The sequence below is a fragment of the Amblyomma maculatum genome, chromosome 6, assembly GCF_055883805.1.
Source record: "Amblyomma maculatum isolate TAMU_Amacu chromosome 6, ASM5588380v1, whole genome shotgun sequence".
Classification (NCBI taxonomy): domain Eukaryota; kingdom Metazoa; phylum Arthropoda; class Arachnida; order Ixodida; family Ixodidae; genus Amblyomma; species Amblyomma maculatum.
This window is the reverse complement of record NC_139349.1, coordinates 25,641,698-25,663,944: the sequence shown is the minus strand read 5'-3', so window position 1 is coordinate 25,663,944 and position 22,247 is coordinate 25,641,698. Positions and strand designations below refer to the sequence as shown.

The window sequence follows — 22,247 nt, the reverse complement described above, 5'->3', positions numbered from 1 at the left end:
AGTACGACGTCCGCCTTTATGATGCCCACTCAGAAGGCAGCCATAGGCGACAGAAGTAGAACACTATAGAGGAGTATCGAGGCGCCAACGGGCTTCGGGCAGCGACATGAGGTGTTGTGATAAAACCTGTGCCGCTTCAACGATGTGAGGAGAACACAAAATTTTCGCATCGGCAGTGCAAAGGTCTCGTGTTGATATTCTGCAATCTTTACATTTTTAGGGTAGTTTTCAACCGGACTTCCTGCAGCAGAAAACTGCCGTACAGGTTAGCCACGTAAGACTTCGTAAGAAAGTTTTGTTTGCTGGGCTAGTCGGTAAAAATTTATCTTGGTTAAAAGAGCGAAACGCGCGCGCACGCACGCACGCACGCACGCACGCACGCACGCACACACACACACACACACACACACACACACACACACACACACACACACACACACACACACACACACACACACACACACACACACACACACACACACACACACACACACACACACATGCACGCACACGCACGCACGCACGCGCAACAAGCGCCGTCCTCGGTCCTAGTGCCTGTGTGTTTCACGCATTTGACCAAAGCGCACAGACTGTTTGACTTGCTGCTGAAAGACGGATTTTATTAAACTGCGTGCTGCTACGAGACAAATAAAAACTGCCGTCGTACATCCTACTTTAAAATTTTGTTTTCGAATCAGCCATCAGACTGATTCGAATCAGACTGAGCCCCCTTGCTCGGGGCTCAGCCGAGAGCAAGCCGTTTTATTCAGACAGCTACAGACGGGCTCACTCCCCAGCCCGTCGCTGATGCACAGAATGTATCCCGAGACGCACCCGACAGACAAATGCAGAGTCTGCCGAACGGAGACGGCTGGCTTCGCACACATTCTGTGGAATTGCAACAAGTACCAGGAAGAAGCTAAGTCTGGGAGGATCCCGCCGCGACTGGAAGCAGCCGCAGGGAGCGACAATCAAGAGGAACAACTCTGGGCCGTCCAGCAGGTCATCAAGGCGCTGGCCCGGCAGCGAACCAGCGAGCCGGCCACGGCGAGCGGGGACCCAGGCCGCGCGGCCGGTGCCCAGAGGACGACGTAGGCCCCGTCCAGAGCGCGCGCGCGCGAGCGCGCGTTCTACTGCAGGCCTCAAATAAAGGTTTTACCAATCCGATACAATTCGAATCAGTCATCAGCTAGTCCATTAACGGGCTGAATAGTGCAACTATGAGCAGAAGGCAATGATCGTGAGAGTCAAATAATTACTCTGGGGTTTGATGGAGGCCATGTGTAAATGACATTCTACTACGTCCAAGGTTGTTTCCGCGATCACGGAAACTGCGGTGAAGCCTCAACTTACGTCGTCAGGATAAGCACTCCATCGCCATATATACAATCAAGCCAAAACATCAGGGCAACCGTGTTTCATACTAGTTCCAAATGTAATTATACTATTTTTTGTTGGGTATTGCGCATTAATACTATGAAATGAGCCACTTCTGGCACATTATTATGTTCAACTTGAGTATGCAGCATGCTCCTTCGTTATACGTTATACTGTATATTGTTATATTATATCACCCCGTTCTGATCAGCAAACTAATTCGGTAGCCATTTTGAGTTTCATATTGATTTCATTTACGTTACTGGAAATGTGCAGATGGGGGTAAATGATTTTATTAACAATGTCAGATCGTTTGGTGCTTTACAGATTTTATTTTTCGTCTACTCCTGTCATCACCATTAAGAAATTTTTGTTGTTAAGCGGCCTCGTAGCCATGAAATCTTCGTCATTCATCTCTTGTCAGATGTTCAGATAATTCACCGACCAACGAGTGGGGAAAGAAAATCTAACCCCTAGCAACAGAGTTGAAATTTGGGTCAGTCATGTTCTCGAAAAAAAAACAGTGAAAAGACGAAGAATAAAAAGGAAGACGAGGCACACACATCGACTGGACTAACAACTGGGTTTTATTGTTGTCCTGTCCTGGGCTAAACTGTGCTGGGAGACTGATCTGTGTTCAATAAAGCCCAGCTTGTTAGTACAGTCGATGTGCGTGCTTCGTCTTCCTCTTTGTCCTTCGTCTTTTGACTGTTTTTTTTTTTTCAAGAACATCTAGCGCCTAGACAATGCGTGAATACATGGCTCACACCCAATATCCGAATATGTCTTTTATATATAGCAATAACTAACCGTCACTAATGCAGACATGACGAGTCCTTACTTGAGATACTTGTCATGGCCCCACGTGCGTCATGCATGGTCATAAGCCTCATCAAACACACACACACACACACACACACACACACACACACACACACACACACACACACACACACACACACACACACACACACACACACACACACACACACACACACACACACACACACACACACACACACCGTCCGAGTTTGACAGCGGCACAAGGATAACAACGCCGGGAAAATGTCTCAACGCGCTCTGTATGTTATCACATGAACGGAAAACAGAGCTCATTTTACGTTATAATGCGTCTTGCGCACGCTCTTTCCACAGGGCACAACGTACACGCACATCTTTACGCACTTGCAGCCCCTCTACAAGAGACTGCGGAGGTCGCCAGGCAGGGGCGACCGCGGCCACATTTATTTGAAAAGGCGACGGCAGCATCCGGCCGAGGCGAAGGTCCCGAGCGTTCCGAGCGTTCCGGAGCTCTCGTGCCCGCGCTACCTCCTCCTCTTCGGCAGGTGCCGGTCTCCCCTCAGGACCGATCCGGGAGGCCAAAGAGATCCGCGTCCTTGGCCTCTTCATACACCATCAACGCAGGGTTGACACCACTCTGGCCAAACTTCGCATGGTGGGAGACCAAGTGGACCGTATGGTCCGCCGGGTCTCCAAAAAGCGCGGCGGATTACGAAGCAAGGATGCACTGCGGGTTGCCCATGCTTTTGTAACGAGCAGAATCTTCTACTCGACACCCTACTTGTACCTGCGTAAACACGATGAGGATCAACTGGAGGCCATCCACCGGAAAGTCATCAAGCGGGCTCTACCTTCCGGGAGCTACGCCTGGTGAACCTTCTGTCTCTGGGCGTGGTGAACACCTTCGGGAGCTACGAGAAGCCCCACTTACTAAGCCAATACACGTGTCTTACAGGAGACCACGTCCGGTCACCGCATCTTGGACCGACTACACATCAAACACGATTACCACGTTGAGGAAAGGGTGAGAGTGCCAGAACTCTGGAGACGCGCCCTCCGGGTCCCACCCCTTCCCCGCAATACGTCCAGAGAAGACCATAACGGTTGTCGCCAAGCGCGCGCGGAAGCGTTGGAGCGATACCGCCCGAGCACTCTCTCCCCGGGCTATCTCCCTGTCTTTGGAAGCCTACTCCCAATCAGACAATGTGGCCCTTACATTCAAAGACATCACCGATTACTACAAGGAGGAGCACAGGCGCTACCCGGCCCCTGGTAAGGGACTGGATCGTGCTGGCGAGTGCCTCCTCATCAAAATTTTTACCAATACAGCACTGTGCCCGGCGGTGCTTAAACATTTCAACTCGTCCTTTGATGGTGCGGTCCAGTACTGTGGGAGGTGGCTAACATCTTCCACGTGGTCTGGGCGTGCCAGTCAAACCCATCTATTCCCCCAACCCCAATCCAACTAGAGAGGACTGAGAGGCGGCCCTGCTCGGCTGTCAAGACCTCAAGGCTCAAAAGGCCTTGGTTCAACGGACGCGGGCGGCGTTGCTTGCCGATGGGGCCCCGGAAGAGGGGCTCCACCTAGTATTGTGAGGGGAGGAGACCGATACGTCTCTAACCCAAACACCTGTCTGTGACCATTTAGTTGTTAATAAATGTTTTAACCACCACCACCACCACCTCCATTATCTCTGCTCAATAAAGCTTTTTCAGTCAGCCGTCGCCTGTGAGGTCCACTTCGTCTTTCGGCGTGCGGCGGACGCATGTCACGCGAGTCGCTACAAAAATTAAATACTTTGTTCATCCAGAAATAAACGAGTTTAACACTATGTGTCAGATAACAAACAAAGACGAGCAAATGCTGCGGGTAAAAAACGCGCAAACGAACAACGTATACAAATCCAGTATTGGCATGTGTATACGCGTGCACACACTAGCGGTCCGTGGGTTGCCGCTTGTCGTATTTGATTTTCACCAACCAGAGAAGTGATCTTTTCGGTTATTTCCAAAATATAAACATCTTCCAGTCATTTTGTGTGTTGCTTGTGCACTAAGGCACAAAACATCGTAATACTGTGTGGTAAGGCACACAACATGTGCGGCGCTCGCTTCTTCTTCTACTTCGTACAACTGGTTCTTCTTCTTCCCACACCTGCCAAGCTTATCGCACCGGTACATCATCATCATCATCATCATCATCATCATCATCAGCCTGATTATACCCACTGCAGGGCGAAGGCCTCTCCCATATTTCTCCACTTAACCCGGTTCTGTGCTCGCTGCATCCACTTGGCCCCTGCGAACTTCTTAATCTCATCCACCCACCTAACTTTCTGCCGCCCCCTGCTACGCTTTCCTTCCATTGGAATCCCCTAAGCGACCATCGGTTATCCTCTCTTCGCACTACATGTCCTGCCCATGCCCATTTCTTCTTCTTAATTTCCACTAGAATGTCGGTAACTTGAGTTATTTCTCTGACCCACTCTGCACGCTTTCTACCTCTTAATGTTACACCTACCATTTTTCGTTCCATAGCCCTCTGGGTTGTCCTCAACTTAAGTAGAACTCTCTTGGTTAGCCTCCACGTTTCAGCCCCATAGGTGAGTACATATGTACCGGTGAGTCGCACCAGTACATATCTGCACAAATATACATCATTGCCTGAAACAATGCCACACAGCCTCCCTGCCCCCTGCCAACCATTTCTCTCAACTGCCACCCCCTTGCTCGCCACCTCTGACCACCCCTTAAAAAATGCCGTCGACACCGTCGTGTCATCCAGACTCTTCTGTAGTGTCTTTGAGGTTCGCAGACAGCCATGGAACAGTCGCGGCCTAGAATCAGTGCTTCGGCTGCGTTTCTTTGAGGTTCGCAAACAGCCATGGAGGGGTTAAACTGGAGTAAACCATGTCTGACCATGCTTAATCGCACTTTCGCTCCTCTGTAAACTAGCTGCAGACATATACGAGCCTAACCTAGCTGGTTTAGAAACACAGCCTAACCAAGCATAACAAAGCTTTCGCTTGCGTAACCGGGCTTAGCCGAGGTAGGTGGTGGTGGTGGAAAGCATTTATTGCAAAAGGAGAGGTTGCTGCAGCCAGCTTTAAATGCTCTCGATAAAGGCATGGTGTCAGCCATAAATAAACTGACAAAATTTTACGCCAGTCGATATTCACGCCTGCTCGCATGGACGTTGCGCTTTCACGGGGTGTTCGCTGTCATTCATTTTATGTATCGGTAACCAGGCTAGTGCAGCGTTTAAGCGCAGCAGTTTCCAACTGGGGATAGCTAACCCCCCCCCCCTCCCCCAAGCCTTGCATTCGCCAACGCACTGGCTTACGCCCCCGTCCATTCGCAACGGTGATGTCTATTCCACCAACCTTAAGCTTTGCGTTCAGGCTCGCTCGTCTCAGATTTATTTACAAGCTGAACTAAGCTCCCAAGTATCTCACACTGCACTCTATAAGGTAATGCACTTCCCGAGGGGAATGGCAAATCAGTTTCGAACGAAAAATTGCCTCTTCATGTACATGAACAAAAATATTCGTCATATACAGTTTTTTTGTGTGAGTGTGCTAAACTCAGATAATGCACCTCGGCAAAAGTATCGCAGAGCAAAACTCTAAAACGAACACATTCCTAGGAGTAAAAGAATGGCAATTTTGTTGCTCTTGATCCTTCATTTTAAAAGAAAAAGGCAGGAAAAAGCGTCTGTAAAAAAAGGTTTTGGTTTGGTCTGTGGGGACGTCACAAACCAAACCAAAACCTTTTTTACAGACGCTTTTTCCTGCCTTTTCTTAAAAATGAAGGACTAAGAGCAACAAAATTGCTATTATTTTACTCCTAGGAATGTGACCACAGCCGTTATACTAAGGCGTTCACAAACAAGATACCAATTCATTGCTGAAAACGAGCAAAACAAATAGCAGCTTTTAAGTGTGCTTTTACCGTTTTTCAGAAATATCCTCGTATTTTCAATGACGGATAGAAAGGAAATCATCTGGAAGAGAATGTCTAGCCCCGTGCCGAGAAAATAAAGGACCTTCTAGCAATCCGGTAATCAGTTCCCGCCCTAGGTATTTCAATTTTATTTCAATTTCAATTTTTATTTCCTCATGTATACATTATGAGAGTCAAAGGAAAAAAGCCAGAATTTGTGGCTTGACATGCCCCTCGGCCCCTGCATTGTAAGGGCCGAGGGGCATTGCAGAAGGGACTGAGTACGCTGCAGAAGGGACTGAGTACGCAAAAAACGTGGTAATTAGGGCTGCGTGCCGTGACTGAAATGCGAGAACCAATTAAATCTGCCTATCAAGCTCAGCGTACAGGAAGTATCATGTCAACACATCAGGTAATAGCATCCTGACGTTGCCGGGACCTGTTTCTACCTAATGTCTCATATAGGTTACGCCATTTACTCAGCCGATGGCGCGTAAATCGAGTGGCAGGTAAAAACTTGCTCTCCTATTTAGCAGGAGCAGGGATTAACTTTGGCCCGTTTAAAATGTCTAGTGGAGCCTCTATGCAACAGAAATTCTTAGAGCTCTGTGGAATCTACACTGTAGAAATACGAAAGCCTAAGCGTTGCTGGTGCACATGGTGCATCACGTTTCCTCTCATTATTATTATACTGTGGGTCATACATTATTGGTGTGCCCAGTGTATGCGCGTTAACTAAAAGTGCTAGCCGTCTCCTGGAGGCGTTTGGACAAGAGGTCGGAGGAGTTGCTGCTGGGCGCTTGGCAGGACAAGGGGAACGGTATCCAGGCAATGCGGGCAGTTTGCCGTTTTTGTTGCGACACGGGACTTGACTCGCGCTTGTAACGCAAGTTTCTGGGCCTGTATATATTTTCATATGCCTTCTTCCGCATCGTCGCCCATCCTGATCCTCTTTGTTCTCCCCTTCCTCTTCCCTAGTGTAGAGTAGCAGGTCAGCTTGTAATCATTCCAGCCAGCCTCTCTACCTTTTCTTTCAATAAATCCATCTATCTATCTACGGACTAAATGCGCCGTCATTATCAGTGTTAATGTCATCATTGTCATTATCAATATTGCAGCGTCATTGTCATCGCTACTATCATCCTCACGGTAGGCAAGGAGGATTATGATGTGCGTTTCACAATCCCGAGCGTGGCGCTGTTGGTTAAAGCTATCGGCTGGGGATGCAAGGGATGGTGGTTCGATTCCCGGTGAAGACAGAGGTTAATTAGTTTTAACTGTATTATTCACTGTAGACAAGTAGAATCATGGTGTGCGTTTCACGACCACGGGCGTGGCGCGGGATCGTGAAACGCACATCCCGGTACCACGATCCCTGGCATGGCGTACAGCCTGAGAAAAACTCGCATGTCGGACCGCAATGCTGAGCCTCTCGTTTCTCCAGTACTCATTTCGACCAGATGGTGCACCAGCTGAGAGACACTTACGAAGATAGTGTCTATCAACTGGACTGGCTCCCATTATTGAAGTGTTGTCTTTCCTTGCCACCGTTGTAGTGAAGTTTTGTTAAGACGTGTTGTAGTTGTGTGGTGTTGTGTAGTATATTTCAATTGCAATTGTTTGGCTACAAGTTGATTACTTTGTAAATAATGTATACATCCCTTTCCTGCATTTAAGAGTGTTTAATAGATACCATGCTAAACATGATCCCAGTAGTGGTGCAGTTGGTTAAGTGTTCGGCGAGATTTTCGGTGAAGACAGAATTTTTATTTTTCTGATGACGTCATCATGACGTCATTTTATTGGCAGCTATAATGTGAACGAATGAACGCCGACAGTATGAGCGATTAAAGGCTCCCGCCTTAATAGAATGTCCTTCCGGCAGGCCATGTAGAAGAGGAAGACAAAATGCTATACTACCATGTGAGCGTTAACTTGACATTCGCCGACGAGCGATCTTCTGTTCGTTGCATTCGCGACAGTGCAGTGCACTGCCTCAGGTTCACGTTCCAGTTCTCCTGGCAACGTTTGATAAAGCGAATTTGGCGACGGTGCAGTGCACTGCCTCAGGTTCACGTTCCAGTCCTCCTGGCAGCGTTTGATAAAGCGAATTTGGCGACGGTGCAGTGCACTGCCTCAGGTTCACGTTCCAGTCCTCCTGGCAGCGTTTGATAAAGCGAATTTGGCGACGGTGCAGTGCACTGCCTCAGGTTCACGTTCCAGTCCTCCTGGCAGCGTTTGATAAAGCGAATTTGTCTTGGAACCTGTCAAAATCCAAATAAAAGGTAATCCTCATTCTAAAACTCCTAAATGATTTCCATGCAGGTAATTGTCGGAAGGGCGTTTCCTACAAGCATTATTAATGTTGGTCCTGAGGACTCTCTTGAGGAAATGCCAAAGACGCGGATTGATTTTTGTTTTTCGTTCCTTATCAATGTGTGAAGCCAAGCGCAAGCGGTATTGCTCGCTGGGAATTGCCGGAGCCAGTGCTGCCGAACCATTCCGCTTCAAACCAGAGTTTGGAACAGCAGTCACCGCGGCTCCAATGAACAAAGTTCCGGAAACTGCGGCAGTAAATTACGCGAAACATCCTCCCGACAACGCACAAAAGTTTGAAATCGATTTTTTTCTATTTGTTCCGGGTATGCACTTCTACCTGCCCATGTCAAGAAAGAAACGCGTGCTTATTTGTCGATGTGAACACGACGCATCTTAAGCTGCCTGCAGTGTTTTCGATATAGCTTGTTCCTCCATCGCACTTCGCAAGAAATTTCCCGTCTTTTACTGTTGCTAGCGCATGCTTAAGTGCTCGCTTTTAAAATGTAAGGACACGGGAGATTCGTAAATGCAAACTGGCGCCTTACCTAACTATCCCTAACCGCATCGACGTTCTTCGTAACGATCCAATTTTCTGGGCCGGAGCGCAAATGGACGCGTGGAAACAGCATGCATTAGAGAGAGAGTAACGAGGAAGTGTCGCAATTTTTTGTCTGCGGGGATGGTGAAACTCAAACGTCATGTCGCAACTCACCAACATATTGCGCTGGTAGCTCGTTCTATAACGAACATATGATAAAAATTAACCGTTGACAGGCTGGCGAAATTTAAAGCCAACAAGAGAATGGGAACCATAGGAGGCAGTGGTTAGGTATTGCAGTAGTCCTAGTGCATTTACTTTCAAGCTGACATTGCAATCCACTTTTAACGAGCAAGACAGTGTACATGATGTTTTGCAGCTGTAAGACAGAAGGGTTAGGTTTTACTAATGAGCATTCGTGGTGACAAATAAATTTGGCAAAAGGAAAAGCACTGAGCCATTGAACCAGCATCGATGGTAGCAGTGATGGCATGGATGATGTCAAGTTCATAACACTGTTAAATTGTTATTTGACTTTATTGCCTTCAGTCACAAGACATCACAGCGGTGATGGGCGAACAAATATACATTACAGACAGTAGTGAAAAAACAAGATATATTCAGAGATAAAAAGCCCGAATAGCATATGCACTATGGTGAACGAGATCATTAATGGGCATTACGCATTTCGGAATACGGTTTCAAGCAGCTAACGCTAATGGAATTAATAACCAATAAAAGCTGCCAATGTTAGTCACCATACATGAGCATTGTGAAACTGATCGATGAGCGAGAAAGCGTTGTATATGCTAGTAACCAGAGCTTTTGCTGGGAATGATGTTAGATTTTACAAAATAAGAAAATTCTAGAAGATATTCCCCCGCAGCATTCAAGAATCGTCAATATGAGCATCTTTATTTCTGAGATATACAGTCCACGCTGTGCCTCTGGCCTCATCCAACTTTAATATAACAAGAATATAGCATGGCCAGACTAAGTTTGTCGGATTACCTGCAATAGTTTGAAAGGCTATGCAAGTGTAAAAAGGGGGCAAGGTCGGAGTCCCAATTTTATGGCCCTGTTTTAAGTGGAAGTAGCATTAAATGTCTTATACGCTGTTAGTTTGACTCGCGGTTTAATAATATGTGAGCGCGCTGTGTGAAGGTGGTCTGATTCACAAACGTCCAATATTAACTGATTATGCCCGAATCACCGTCTAAAACATTATACATGTTTTCAAACGCTGAAAAAGTGCGTAACACTCTCGTGAACTGATATCATGTACCGCTGTTTTCTAAATTGCAATTCGAACATTTATTCATCGTTGACTTAGCGAGACAAAACTAAGCTGGCATCAGTAATGTATTGTACCAGGGTGACGTCCTAGTGTGGAGCATTTTTCCAGTTCTACTTTACCCCCCCGATCTAGGCCAATTAGAATTGCGCGCTATGCATAAGCGTGATGGGCATAGCCCACTATTCCTTACGAATTGAACCAGAGAATGGAACGCTCGGCGAACTTTTCAAATGAAGTGCCTGGACAGTATTTTCAATTACTGCAATAATTGTTTTAAAATAAAAACAGTTCAGGGTCCGTATTTCGAATTTGCGTCCTTTTCGGGAGTGTCGTTATCTCACTGACCTCGAGTCGTCTTAGTGGTGGAAACAGCGGAACTAGATGTTATTACTACTACCGGTTCCGGCGTTTCCCTCAGTCAGACGACTCGAGACCAGAGAGATAACGACACTTCTGAAAAGGACGCAAACTCGGAATACAGACCCAGCACTATAGTGAAATATTTTCGGGACTATTTCCGGCGCTTTTGCAGTTTTTATTAGATGAGAGTGCTGTAGGATTTATAACGATGCAAGCAACTTCTGAGATGGCGCATAACGGCCGCTTTTAAAGTAAAAACAAAAAGTAAACGCTTGCAAGAGGTGTGTTGTGTGCTAGCGCTGAACGGTGGTGGCCTCCTGGCCAAACTCTCCCAAAACAAGCATCATGCGATAGATTTCAGTCTCTATGGCAACCAAAAAATTTTATGCGCCCATCCGTCAATCGTTGAAAGGGCGTATGTCATATCAGCGATAAATTTTACATCGTGATTGGTATCCAGATGGTGCATTTAAACCTTTCCACCATAGATACATAAGTATGCCATTTGTGTGGTTAATAATGTAGTCTAGTTGATTCTACTATGTAAGGTCGGAAGTTCTCAGCCTGTTTCAATACTGAATCAAATTCAAAATTAGTGCTTTTGAGATTATATTGCTGCGTGACACTCAGAGATAGCGAGCAATTCAATGTAAATTTAGTGACAGTTTACCTAACACGCAACTGAAAAAATCTTGTTTACAATATTTTCTAGCAGAAATCGTTAACTTTGCTAGGGATTTCACAACAGATGATCGACACAGCTGTCAATGAATAAATCAATAGTGGAGGTAGTAGAGGTTAAGAAGGTCACTGATAAAAATTGGGAAAGAGAAGAGGACCTAGCACTAAGTCGTGTGATATACATGATCTAGCAGGCATAGGTTAACTGTTAAAATTAATTACCGAGTGATGTTTAGACATTGAATCTCGACAAGTAAGATATGCTGGTTAATTTTGCTAAACGCTGCACAGAAATCAATGAAGACATAGTCATCTTAAGAGAGTAACATAGACATTTGTGTATGGACCCATAGTTTTAAAGTAGTGCGATATTTGAACCAGTACAGCTCAAGTAAATTGTTCCCTTCAACTAACTCAGACTGAGCAGCTGTAAGTGCATTCTTTTCGGCAATAGTCAACTCGAGTATATTCGTAAGTTGTGCAAAATTACAAACTTGAAATACAAGAAACTCGCAGTTACGTTAGTTTTGTAATGCACCACTCCGCCTGAGGCCCAAAGGTATTAGCATGAGAGATGGGTTGTGAATAGGATTAAGAACGCGCATACACTGCTGTACCAAAGTACAGTTCATTGTTTTTATCGATACATATTTGGCAGGTTAACGCAATTATAGCTGCAGTCTCATTGGATACCCATAGCAGGCAGTGTAGGAGCGAAGTACGCCTCATCACGACGCATGTTCTGTGAAAGACAAATGTGCGCAAAAGAACGGGCCTTTTCGCTAAAGTCGACCAATCTCCTCACGATCTCTGGAAGGGAGCACCGATTCATCCCATGCGCACCGCCACTTGGTCTTCACACCGAGCTCTCCTGCCGGCCCGAGTAGTTTGGAATAGGCATGGGTGTGCAGCGATTGTAAACGATCACTCCGACGAAGACGACCGCCGCTGACGCGATGATCCCGCACAGCATGGCGATGGAGGAGGTCAGCTCGGCCGTGCCGCTGTCCTCACACGAGAACTCGAAGGGAAGCAGGTCGCTGATAGCCCGACCTTGCAAGCTGCGTGGAGCCGCGCATCTGCGTGCGCGTTACCCGCTGAGGTGAGTGCAGAAAAAGAAACAGACTGGCACCCATACAACACGCTCAAGCCACGACTCACTAAGGTGTATGAATGCATTACCAAAACGGTTAGTTAGTTTGTTATTTAGTTAATTTTATTAGTGAAATGCTTCCCTAGTTATTTGTTTACATGGCTAGTTAACTAGTTAGTTAGTTAGTTAGTTAGTTAGTTAGTTAGTTAGTTAGTTAGTTAGTTAGTTAGTTAGTTAGTTAGTTAGTTAGTTAGTTAGTTAGTTAGTTAGTTAGTTAGTTAGTTAGTTAGTTAGTTAGTTAGTTAGTTAGTTAGTTAGTTAGTTAGTTAGTTAGTTAGTTAGTTAGTTAGTTAGTTAGTTAGTTAGTTAGTTAGTTAGTTAGTTAGTTAGTTAGTTAGTTAGTTAGTTAGTTAGTTAGTTAGTTAGTTAGTTAGTTAGTTAGTTAGTTAGTTAGTTAGTTAGTTAGTTAGTTAGTTAGTTAGTTAGTTAGTTAGTTAGTTAGTTAGTTAGTTAGTTAGTTAGTTAGTTAGTTAGTTAGTTAGTTAGTTAGTTAGTTAGTTAGTTAGTTAGTTAGTTAGTTAGTTAGTTAGTTAGTTAGTTAGTTAGTTAGTTAGTTATAGTGTCACACTAGTGACGCCTAAAGTTGAGATCGCTCTTGTGGGTTAAAATAGGAGAACCAAATAAAACTGATGCATGAACTTATAACAAGCAAACAAACTAAACCAAACCTTAGTATATCGAAACTATACGCTACCTTACAAGCAAAGAGGATCACTGTTATCCTCATCAATCTGACTACAACAGCTGCAGTTCAAAGACCTCTCTCATATCACTACGAAATACAGCAATTCTGAAAAACTGTGTGAATTGGTTTTTTGCACGAACCAGCAGGTGCAGCCAAAGCTGACGTGTCTGCTTCGCTGAACTTATCAGTGACATGCGATTAACAGAAATATGCTTTGGACTGGGCCTTTATTGTAGGTTGTATAACATGTCGTCATTAATTTTAGTTGTTTGTTTGTTTCCATTATTATTTTTTAAACACTTATCTTGGAGTAATGGCTTGAAGCTGCAGGTTACGTCATGAGCAGAAAAAATTCCAAGGGAGGCTTAATTGCATAACATGTTGGTAATTTGATAGCATCAAAGTTTGAAATACCCTCGGCCTCCTCCTCAGGTGTCATCACTGCTTCGTATGCTAAACCTGTAAAGTTGCCAATAATCTCTATTCATGCGACACACATTCGTGGTTTCCCTCTTTTCTAACACTGATCTTTCGCTATGGCAGACACACGCGGTTTTGGTTCTGACTCCTCCACAACCATATACACGCGGCCCTTAAACAGGTCTGCACACAACCAAGCGCAGCTTCCACCTGACGCTGAGCCTATTACACGCTCTCCACAATACGTGACCAGCGCCCGTTGCAAGCACGGCTATGTCACGCTGTTTCATGACGTAACACACCCCTCATATCAATCAGCGCATTTTGAGTCAAAATACGATGGAAGCTGCTGGATGTTTCCTCCGACGAAGATTTTAGGGCAATCGCATTCATAAAATAGAATAGAAGACACAACGACGAAACATATGCAGAGCGCAATGTGTAAATTTGTAAGTACACAATGACTCCAGTTTGCCTCTCTTTTTTTTCCTTTTCTCCTCTATATTACTCGTGGAACTAAACAAACATCACACACAATTTTATTCACACTTGTAATAAATTAAAGCTACATATTTTTCTCCACATGACATAGGCAGCTGACTTTGTCTATCATGCCGAAAAATTTCTTGATGCGCATTCTTGTTAATATTTCCTGTCAGTTTACTGTCGCGCGACAGCGCTGTTTTCGGACCGAACATGTGAAGCACCACAGTGGAGAAAATAAAATCAATAATCAAAATTCTAATGAGCCATCAACTCGTGCCAGTTGCTACTGCCTCAGTTTGACAACGTTCTGAATGCTCCCTAGCGACAAAGATTTCAGAAAGAAAGTAAATGTCTGCGCTCACATTGGCCTGAACGCTGTCGGCAGCTTGGTCGCGACTTCAACCATCCATCGCAGCCGGCAGTCGCAGTTCCACGCATTTTCGCTTAGATCCAAGGTTACCATCGTTTTCCAGTCCTGGAGCCGTGGTGGGAGGCTGCGCAGCCCCGACTGGCGCAAGTGGAGCTCTCTGAGACGAACAGTGTGGCCGCGCCAGTCGCTGTTGAACGCCTTCGGGTGAACTTGAGTCAGCTTCGGACTGTAGCTGAGGTGCAGCTGCTTCAGGCTGGGCAGGTCAGCGAATGCGCTCGCCTCGACGCGAGTCAACTGGCCGAGGCTGTCGAGTCGAAGTGTCTTCAGTGCAGGCAGGCCTCTCAGAAACGACGTGGAAAGCTTGGTAAACGGGTTTTCGCTGAGATCGAGTGACTCGAGCAACACCAGTGGTTTCAGTATGGTCGCGGGCATATGTCGAAGGTGGTTCCCAGCTAGACCCAAGGTAGAAAGGTACGGCAAGAAGCGGAACGCATTAGACGGCAAGATGACGGGTCCCAGGCGGTTCATCTGGAGCACACGTAACAACGAGACAGCTGCGAAGCAGTCGCTGCTTACGTAGTGCAGTGGGTTGTAGTCGAGCACGAGTTCTTCTAGGTTCCACAAGCCCATGAAGCTGTTCTCTCGGAGCACCCAGATCCGGTTGTAGCTGAGATCAAGGCGTATGACCGTGTCAAGGCCGTCGAAACTGTCGTAGTTGACGAACTTCAGCAAGTTGTTGGCTAGCGAAAGGCTCTTGAGCTCCGACGTTATGTTCCTCTTTTCCCTGTCGGGTAGCCACCAGCCTCGGGACATGGAAGTGATGTTGTTGTTAGACAAGTCCAGCTGCAAAACTGTCGGCGCCCAAATGAAGGTGCCTCGCTCGAGCTGCCAGATGCGGTTATATTGCAGCGACAAGGAGATGGTCGCCGTTGGAACGGAGATTTCTCGAATCTGAGAAATGTTGCGGTACGTGCAGTCCAAGCGGTGCGGATGTGGCTGCATCGGACAGCAATTGTACTCCGTGCATAAGGTGCCGTTGCTGTCGTTCACTTGCGGCTTTTGTTCAGGTAAAATCTTCGCGCCAGCAATGGCGACGTACCACGGCAGCAAGACAAGCCCGCAGGAAAGAAGTCCCCACTCTGGCGCTCTCATCTTAGCTCCGTGCTGCCGCGCTCTCCTGTGACAATGGACATCCACAATGTCAAGACTAAGCGTGAATAAAAGTGAAATGCTAGAAAACTTCTCCCCATAAGACCCCGTGAAAAGTACAACTGAAATCGCTTAGCGATGGTTTTAAACCATAAAGCACAGAACACATGGGCTTCTTGTATACCCTTCTGCATTTTGAGGTCACCATTCTGAGGGTATATGTCAAATAACGTCAGCTTCCTTTCTAAGTGTAAATGTTGTCATTTTTCTCAATAGAATTAAGAGACTCCGGACCAATCTTTTATTATTTAATGGCGGTGTAGTAACCAATAAGCTATTTGTTGTCTGGTAAGGTAGTAAGAAAGTGAACTGGAAATATTTGGCAATTTGTTATCTTTATTACAGCAGAATACCGGCAAGAATCAGGACCACGGAATCAAACACTAAGAGTAATAGCAGTTCTGCTCTTCAAGGAAGGCTCACAGAGAAGGTCGATACAGAAAGCGAACAGACAGCGCAGGAGAGAGAGAAAAAAAGAACAGTTATAAACTCGTTTCTTCAGCCAAAGACCGCATTATATCAGAATCCGTACGTGAAGTGAAAGAACAAAAATGTTGTGAAAAATATAATACTAAGATTCAGAGGTAGTTTTTCCTTCCAAATTGGCATTTCTCCAGGCACAGCGGTTCTTACACTTTTTAAGGAGGAAAGCAATAATGTCATCGTTTGCTGCTGGCACAATTCGCGGCATCACGCCAATGACTGGTGGGCATTACAAAGGCGTCCTATTTCATGGAGCGAAGAGTCTGAGAATGGGAACCGTTAGGAAAGGCAATCGAGAGACCGTAATCGTAACCAGTCCACGTAATGGTAACCAGAGTCATTTCGGGTCCTAAAATCACCCCCTTCGTCTGCCCGCAATTTGTACAAAGTACGTGAGCTCATAAGGATGCAAAGGCATGCACACGCAAAAACGAACGCCGCAGACTTTCCGCGGTGGCAATAGGCCCGCCTTATAACATCACCGTCGCGTGGAATCCTCTGATTGCAGCGAGCCCTTTTCACGCGAACATCACTAGGCCCCGGTGGAGCGGGCACAGCGAAAAACCGGACGATCTGTGGCCCTCCGGAGTCAGCAAAGCCGCTCGGATCCCCGGGGACCCTGGCGCGGACACTACGTGCCGACGCGACACCCTGCGAATCTTTTCGATTTCATTGAATCTCGGAACGAGTTGCGGCACTCATTCCTCGACTCATTGGCGTCCCGGCATCAGCCAGACCTCGTAGCCTGTCAATGAGAGTAGGCAACGAAACACCCCGCGAGATTTCGCAGGGGCTCGCAGTGAGGATCGCTAAGAAAAGAAGGCGAAATGGCGTCATCTCCGTAATCTCTGGCAGAGCTTGAAAAATGAAGCGCGCAGGGACTGACCCCAGGGCCGAGCGCACGCACAAAAAGTAAGATAATGGATTTCCGTCCCCTTGAGGCCTCATGCGATACTGATTTAGTAATCGATATGTTTACACGCTATGGCGTCCCACTTTGTTCATTTCGGACGGTAAATGAAAGATGAGAAAGAGGGAAGAAAGGTTTTACGGCCAAGATAGGCAATGAAGAGTACGCACATTTCATAAGAAATATAGCACAAATATAGCATTCACGCCTTGTCGTGCTATATTGTCTTTGTCCAGTTATGTCAAGTATCAAATACTCTATTGGTCATCTAATTTAATATTTCACATTTTGCAGAATGTTCAGATGAACAAGGAAGAAGTTTCAGAACATTTTCCTATTGGAAGTGAGAAACAAAACTGAGTCTTAATAAGAGAAGAAAAAGCAGAAAGCTGCCAACATAAACGGCATAAGTATTATTGGACAACCTGTGAAAGGAATAGCAGTTTAAAATAGGTGGCGAAGCGCTGGAAGTGATAGGCGAATATGTCTACTTAGGACACGTAATAACCGCTGACCAGACTACGAAAAGTAAATACTAGGGAAATAATATTGGGGTGGAGCGCATTTGGAACGTACTCGCACACGCATATTCTGGCTAGCAGCTTGCCGGTAACACACAAGAGGAAATTATAATAACAGTTGATCCTTACCGGTACTCAACTATGGGGCTAAAATGTGGAGGCTAAGGAAAAGTGTTCAACTTAAGTTGAGGAAAACACAGAGAGCTGCAGAGAAGCTATGGAACAGACAATGGTAGGTCTGAAGCGTGCAAAGTGTATCTGAGAAATAACTCCAGTTACTGATATTGTACTCGATATCAAGAAGAAATGGGCATGGGCAGGACATGTAGTGCGAAGAGAAGATAACCGACGGTCGCTAGTAGTATCCAAATGGATTCCAAGTGAAGGAAAACATAGCAGGAGGTGGCAGAAAATTAGGTGGATGCCTGAGATTAAGCAGTTCAGAGGGTCCAAGTGGATGTAGCTAGCAGAGAACAGGGTTAACTGGAGGAAAATGGGGGAGGCCTTCGCCCTGAAGTGGGTATAGTCCGGTTGATAATGATGCTTATGATGATGATGATTGGCTGGTGATAAAACGCGCATGCGTGGATGTTTTATGTTGTAAAGCTTGTTTCATTAAGCATGTTTAGTAACCGCACCTCTTTTGGTTGCATATCTTTGTTTATTTATTTGCGAGGAATCCGTCGGTGCGGCCTGCGCTTGTGGACTTAAAAAGGGAAAATAAAAATTAGACTATGAACCAAATTTACCTTTTTATCTTTCTTTTTGTATTGCGCAGCAATATATATCGAGAAATTCAAGGCCGTTAAAGTTCACGGGTGTGTCAACTTTAAAAGCTTTTTTCACCGGAACTGTTTACTAAAACATTAAATGTCAAAAATACGCATCAGAGAGCTCGTTTAGTTGGTTTCACAAATTGTAAATTTATCAAATGACGTCGCTGTCGATAGCTTTATATTGAGTTTTCTTACTTCTTCAAATACACAAACGTCCTCTGCATTTGAGGCATAAAAAATGCAAGCGACGATATTTTATAAATGTGCTCTACGCGAAAGCCAACTGAGTGACCTTTAATTTCCGTGTTATTTATGTTCAATATTTCGAAGCACGTAACAATTTGTGGGGAAAAAATAAGAGAAGGAAAAAGGGACTCATATTTTAAGTTGAAGACCTTCAATTTCGCAGCATAATATTTCCCTTACGATTAAATGTCCAAAGTTTAGCAGTTAATTTCACTTAAATAAATGTCTCAACATTAAGCTCTGTAAAAATATCTTGCGTTACAATAATGTGGCACGTAGCCCTCTAATAATCTCAATTCCGGGCGTGTACCGGCCAGCGCACTTAATGGGCAAAGGGCCACTCGCCTTGTCGTTGCCATACGCAGATGCCTCGAACACATGGGGATTCATTAGGAACGTTTGCAGCACCGGAAGCAATGCGTGCGCTTTATTTCCAGTGCTCTGCAATTCGAGATGCATACCTCACAATACTACTTCGCTTAGACAGTGCTAACCTCAAGAGAAACATAACTCCGCCACCTTCTTCAAATGGCAGGCAATGAGGTATGGCTGACATGTGCCATGATAAGTGCCCCTTTGTAAAGGCGAGGTCACAACCCCTTCGCCTTTTTCGTAGTCCGCTATCCTGTCATTTCTTTCGTGTGTCCGTTTAAAACAGGCGTTTTCGGTAATTGCTCCGCGTAGGACGATGAACTGCATTAGGAATCTTCAATCCTTATTCCGCTATAGAGCTATAAGACTGCTCCTGCGGATCCCCAAAATGCCCACTCATTCTTATTCGCACAGCGAGGTTCTGCAGAGGAAAGACAAAAGCTCGATTCGGTTTAGCCTTTTCCGAATCTATGACCTCAATTCGTGCCTTCTACCTCAATTTAAGCAAAGGAAGCGTCGCACTTAAGTTGGAGCATTCATTTGGATAGGAACCAAGCGGCTTGATAAACTCACACCTAAGTGAACTGATGCAGAGAGAGGCGAAACTTCGCCTCTTCGACAGAAAGGAAACGTTTACTGCTTGAATGAGTCCGAATTTGGTAATGAAAATTTAGGGCAACGCTGCTGAAGATATATTTTCCTTGTGTGTATGTAGAAGGCAGTTCCCACCACTAAAAGCATTTAACTTGCAGTCTAATGAATTTATTTCTACATGTCGGCGGTAACACACATTAAAGATGCGCCCTTGCGCTAATAGATGGCGCCACGATGCGCGTCTGGCATTAGTGCGCGGCAAAGTCGCGCAAGCGGTGGTAAGAACCGGCCCGTCCTAAGCTGGAAATTTTGAAGAGCTGTTTTTTACACGCTTCGGCTTCGTCAAAAAAGACCAGCGCTTTAAAATATCTACCGGTTTCAACCAGCGGTGCTTTTTATGATACCTGTATTCGTCGTGTGCGTCGCCGAAATGAGAGCGCACCTTCAATGCTGCATGTCTTTCTTTTAATTTTAATTCTTCACCTTTTTCGCCTTAGACTGAGGTATGATGCGCGCGCCAGTATATAGTTACTAGACTTGCCGTCTATAAAACTTGAATTTAGTTTCAGAAATATCCACCGAGTCTGCTTTTCTTTTCCAGACTTAGCAAACAGGTGCACCGTAAAATATTTCAGTATGCCGGTAAAAGTAGCACAACTATTTACTCAATAGCATTGAAGGTCGGTCCCGTTCATCCAAAAATTCATTCCTGGCGTTATCAGTGTCGTCGTTGTGAACAAAAACTCGAGCATGGTTCTGGCAGGTAGCAGTTGCATGGTAGCAAGGTGAGCCACTGACTGCGGTGTTTTGTGTGACGTCATAAAACAACGTCACGTTGCACGGGTTGCCAGCTTGGGCAATTTCCTTGAGAGTGTAACGTGAGGTGGGCGTCCAACCCAGTACCCTTGGATGCCTCGAAATTTACTACCCGAAATATTTAGCATTTTGTTTATTAAAATGGGAGTCGCGCTGATTCGCTACTTTAGAGATTGTCACGGCATTCGAATAATTCTGAAAGTAATTCCGAAGTCAGTGTTTATCTAAGAAAACGCATAGGACTTTGCTTTGCGTTAAGGGAAAATCCGGTCTTAAAGAAATGAGGCAATGAGTAACTCTCGTAGATCATCGGTATATTTCGGCGAAGTGTAATACCCCACTTTCATGTGCTGGTCAAATACAAGGCAGGTGCCAAATGCGACACCGGTATTTGAAATAATGTAAGCGATAGAAAAGAGACGCACAATTAAGACGGTCAACAGATCGTTACAAAAGAGGACAACTAGACGGTGAAGACAAATAGTGCGGAAATCTAAGTATATATGCATAAGCAGCCACGCCGTATTTACACTTAGTTTCTTTCTTTAATGCTGCAGAGGGTAGCTCGGCGTAACAGACTAGAGCTTGCGTTATTATAAACTTCAGAACGGCCTTGTAATATTTAAACTTGACCGCTCAAATGTTGTAATTCCTAGAGAAGCTTAAATAAAAAATTTCTAATCATCCACGGAACAAGCGAGTCCGTATGTTAACGCTGCAATGAGAAAAAAAGAATTTAAAGTAAATTTTCTTCCGGTAACAGCGACGCTAGGAATATAAAGATGGGGACCTTTCCAAAGCATAGGTGTAGCCTTGCCCACACCGTGTAACAAGATTATTAGCACCCCTATCATAAAATTAATGCCTGGTCTTGCTAACGAAGCTTATTGTTTAGTCACCGAGGCCAGCGTTGGAAAAAAATTGTGGAACCTTTCAATATGAAAGCATGACCATTATTTATGCCATCCACTGGTCCGTCACGTACATATCAGGATTAAATATCCTTCCAGCCCTATTAGTGATATTTCAAGAGAATTAATGCCGAAATTTCCAACTTGACATGTGTTTCAGTGTTAAAGGTTGCATGAAAGCCGCACACTTGCTTAAAGCGCATAAGCTCAAAATTCTAAATCTAATACCTATCATATTAGAAGAGTTCAGTGTGTAACCATGGTTCTTAATATCTTATGCAATCTGTCTCTTTTCTTTTTGCAGGCCGACCGCTATACCCAAGTTCTAGCTGCTTGCTATGTATCAAATGGAATGGATAGACGTTTGCACATACACATCGTATACTCAAATGTGCTATACAATAAAAATTAAATCTGCATTTACAAACACATGACTCCTTAAGTGCGCTGACTCAACCCGAATCATAGCAATGCGTTTTCGGAGACATCATGAAAAGTTAAGTGAACGTTAAAATCAAACCTTCACTGTTTTAGACAGAAGACAAGTCTCACCATTACGTCCACACTAACTACACGTAAAAGGCATGTTACTTCCACTGCTGGTGAAAAACAAAACGAAGATTATGAGCAGACGGCTGTTCTCATCAAGTGTGCGCACGGTTGTCAGCTTTCAATCATAATTAGTGCAACCCCTGATGTTATCCTTGCTGTAAGGCCAGCAAATCCGCCTGCGACTATGTGGTGAATTTATGACCAGCCACGTTTCACTCGTTTGAAAAGAGCTACGAGAAGCTACCGATCGCTTAATTTATCCGAAAAAGCTCGAAAATCACGTCAAATCGGGAGCGAGCATGTGCTCTTGTTGTGTAGTGACTATCCACTCACCTTGTTCCTTCAAGACTACTGAAAACTCGCCCAACAGCACTACTGAAACCACTATGAACAGCACCACCAGCGATCCTGATGTCCTCGCGAACAAG

At 45.2% G+C, this 22,247-nt stretch overlaps 1 protein-coding gene across 1 annotated transcript; it reads right to left on the bottom strand.

Annotated features, from left to right (window-relative positions):
• Positions 1-9,538: 9,538 nt before the first annotated feature.
• LOC146185291 (uncharacterized) lies at positions 9,539-22,247 on the bottom strand. The gene is made up of 3 exons (XM_084606239.1): positions 22,153-22,247; positions 14,422-15,606; positions 9,539-12,394 (listed from the first exon to the last, which is right to left on the bottom strand). The coding sequence occupies exons 2-3, from the start codon at positions 15,579-15,581 to the stop codon at positions 12,172-12,174; spliced, it is 1,383 nt and encodes a 460-aa protein (XP_084462365.1). The 5' UTR covers positions 15,582-15,606; positions 22,153-22,247; the 3' UTR covers positions 9,539-12,171.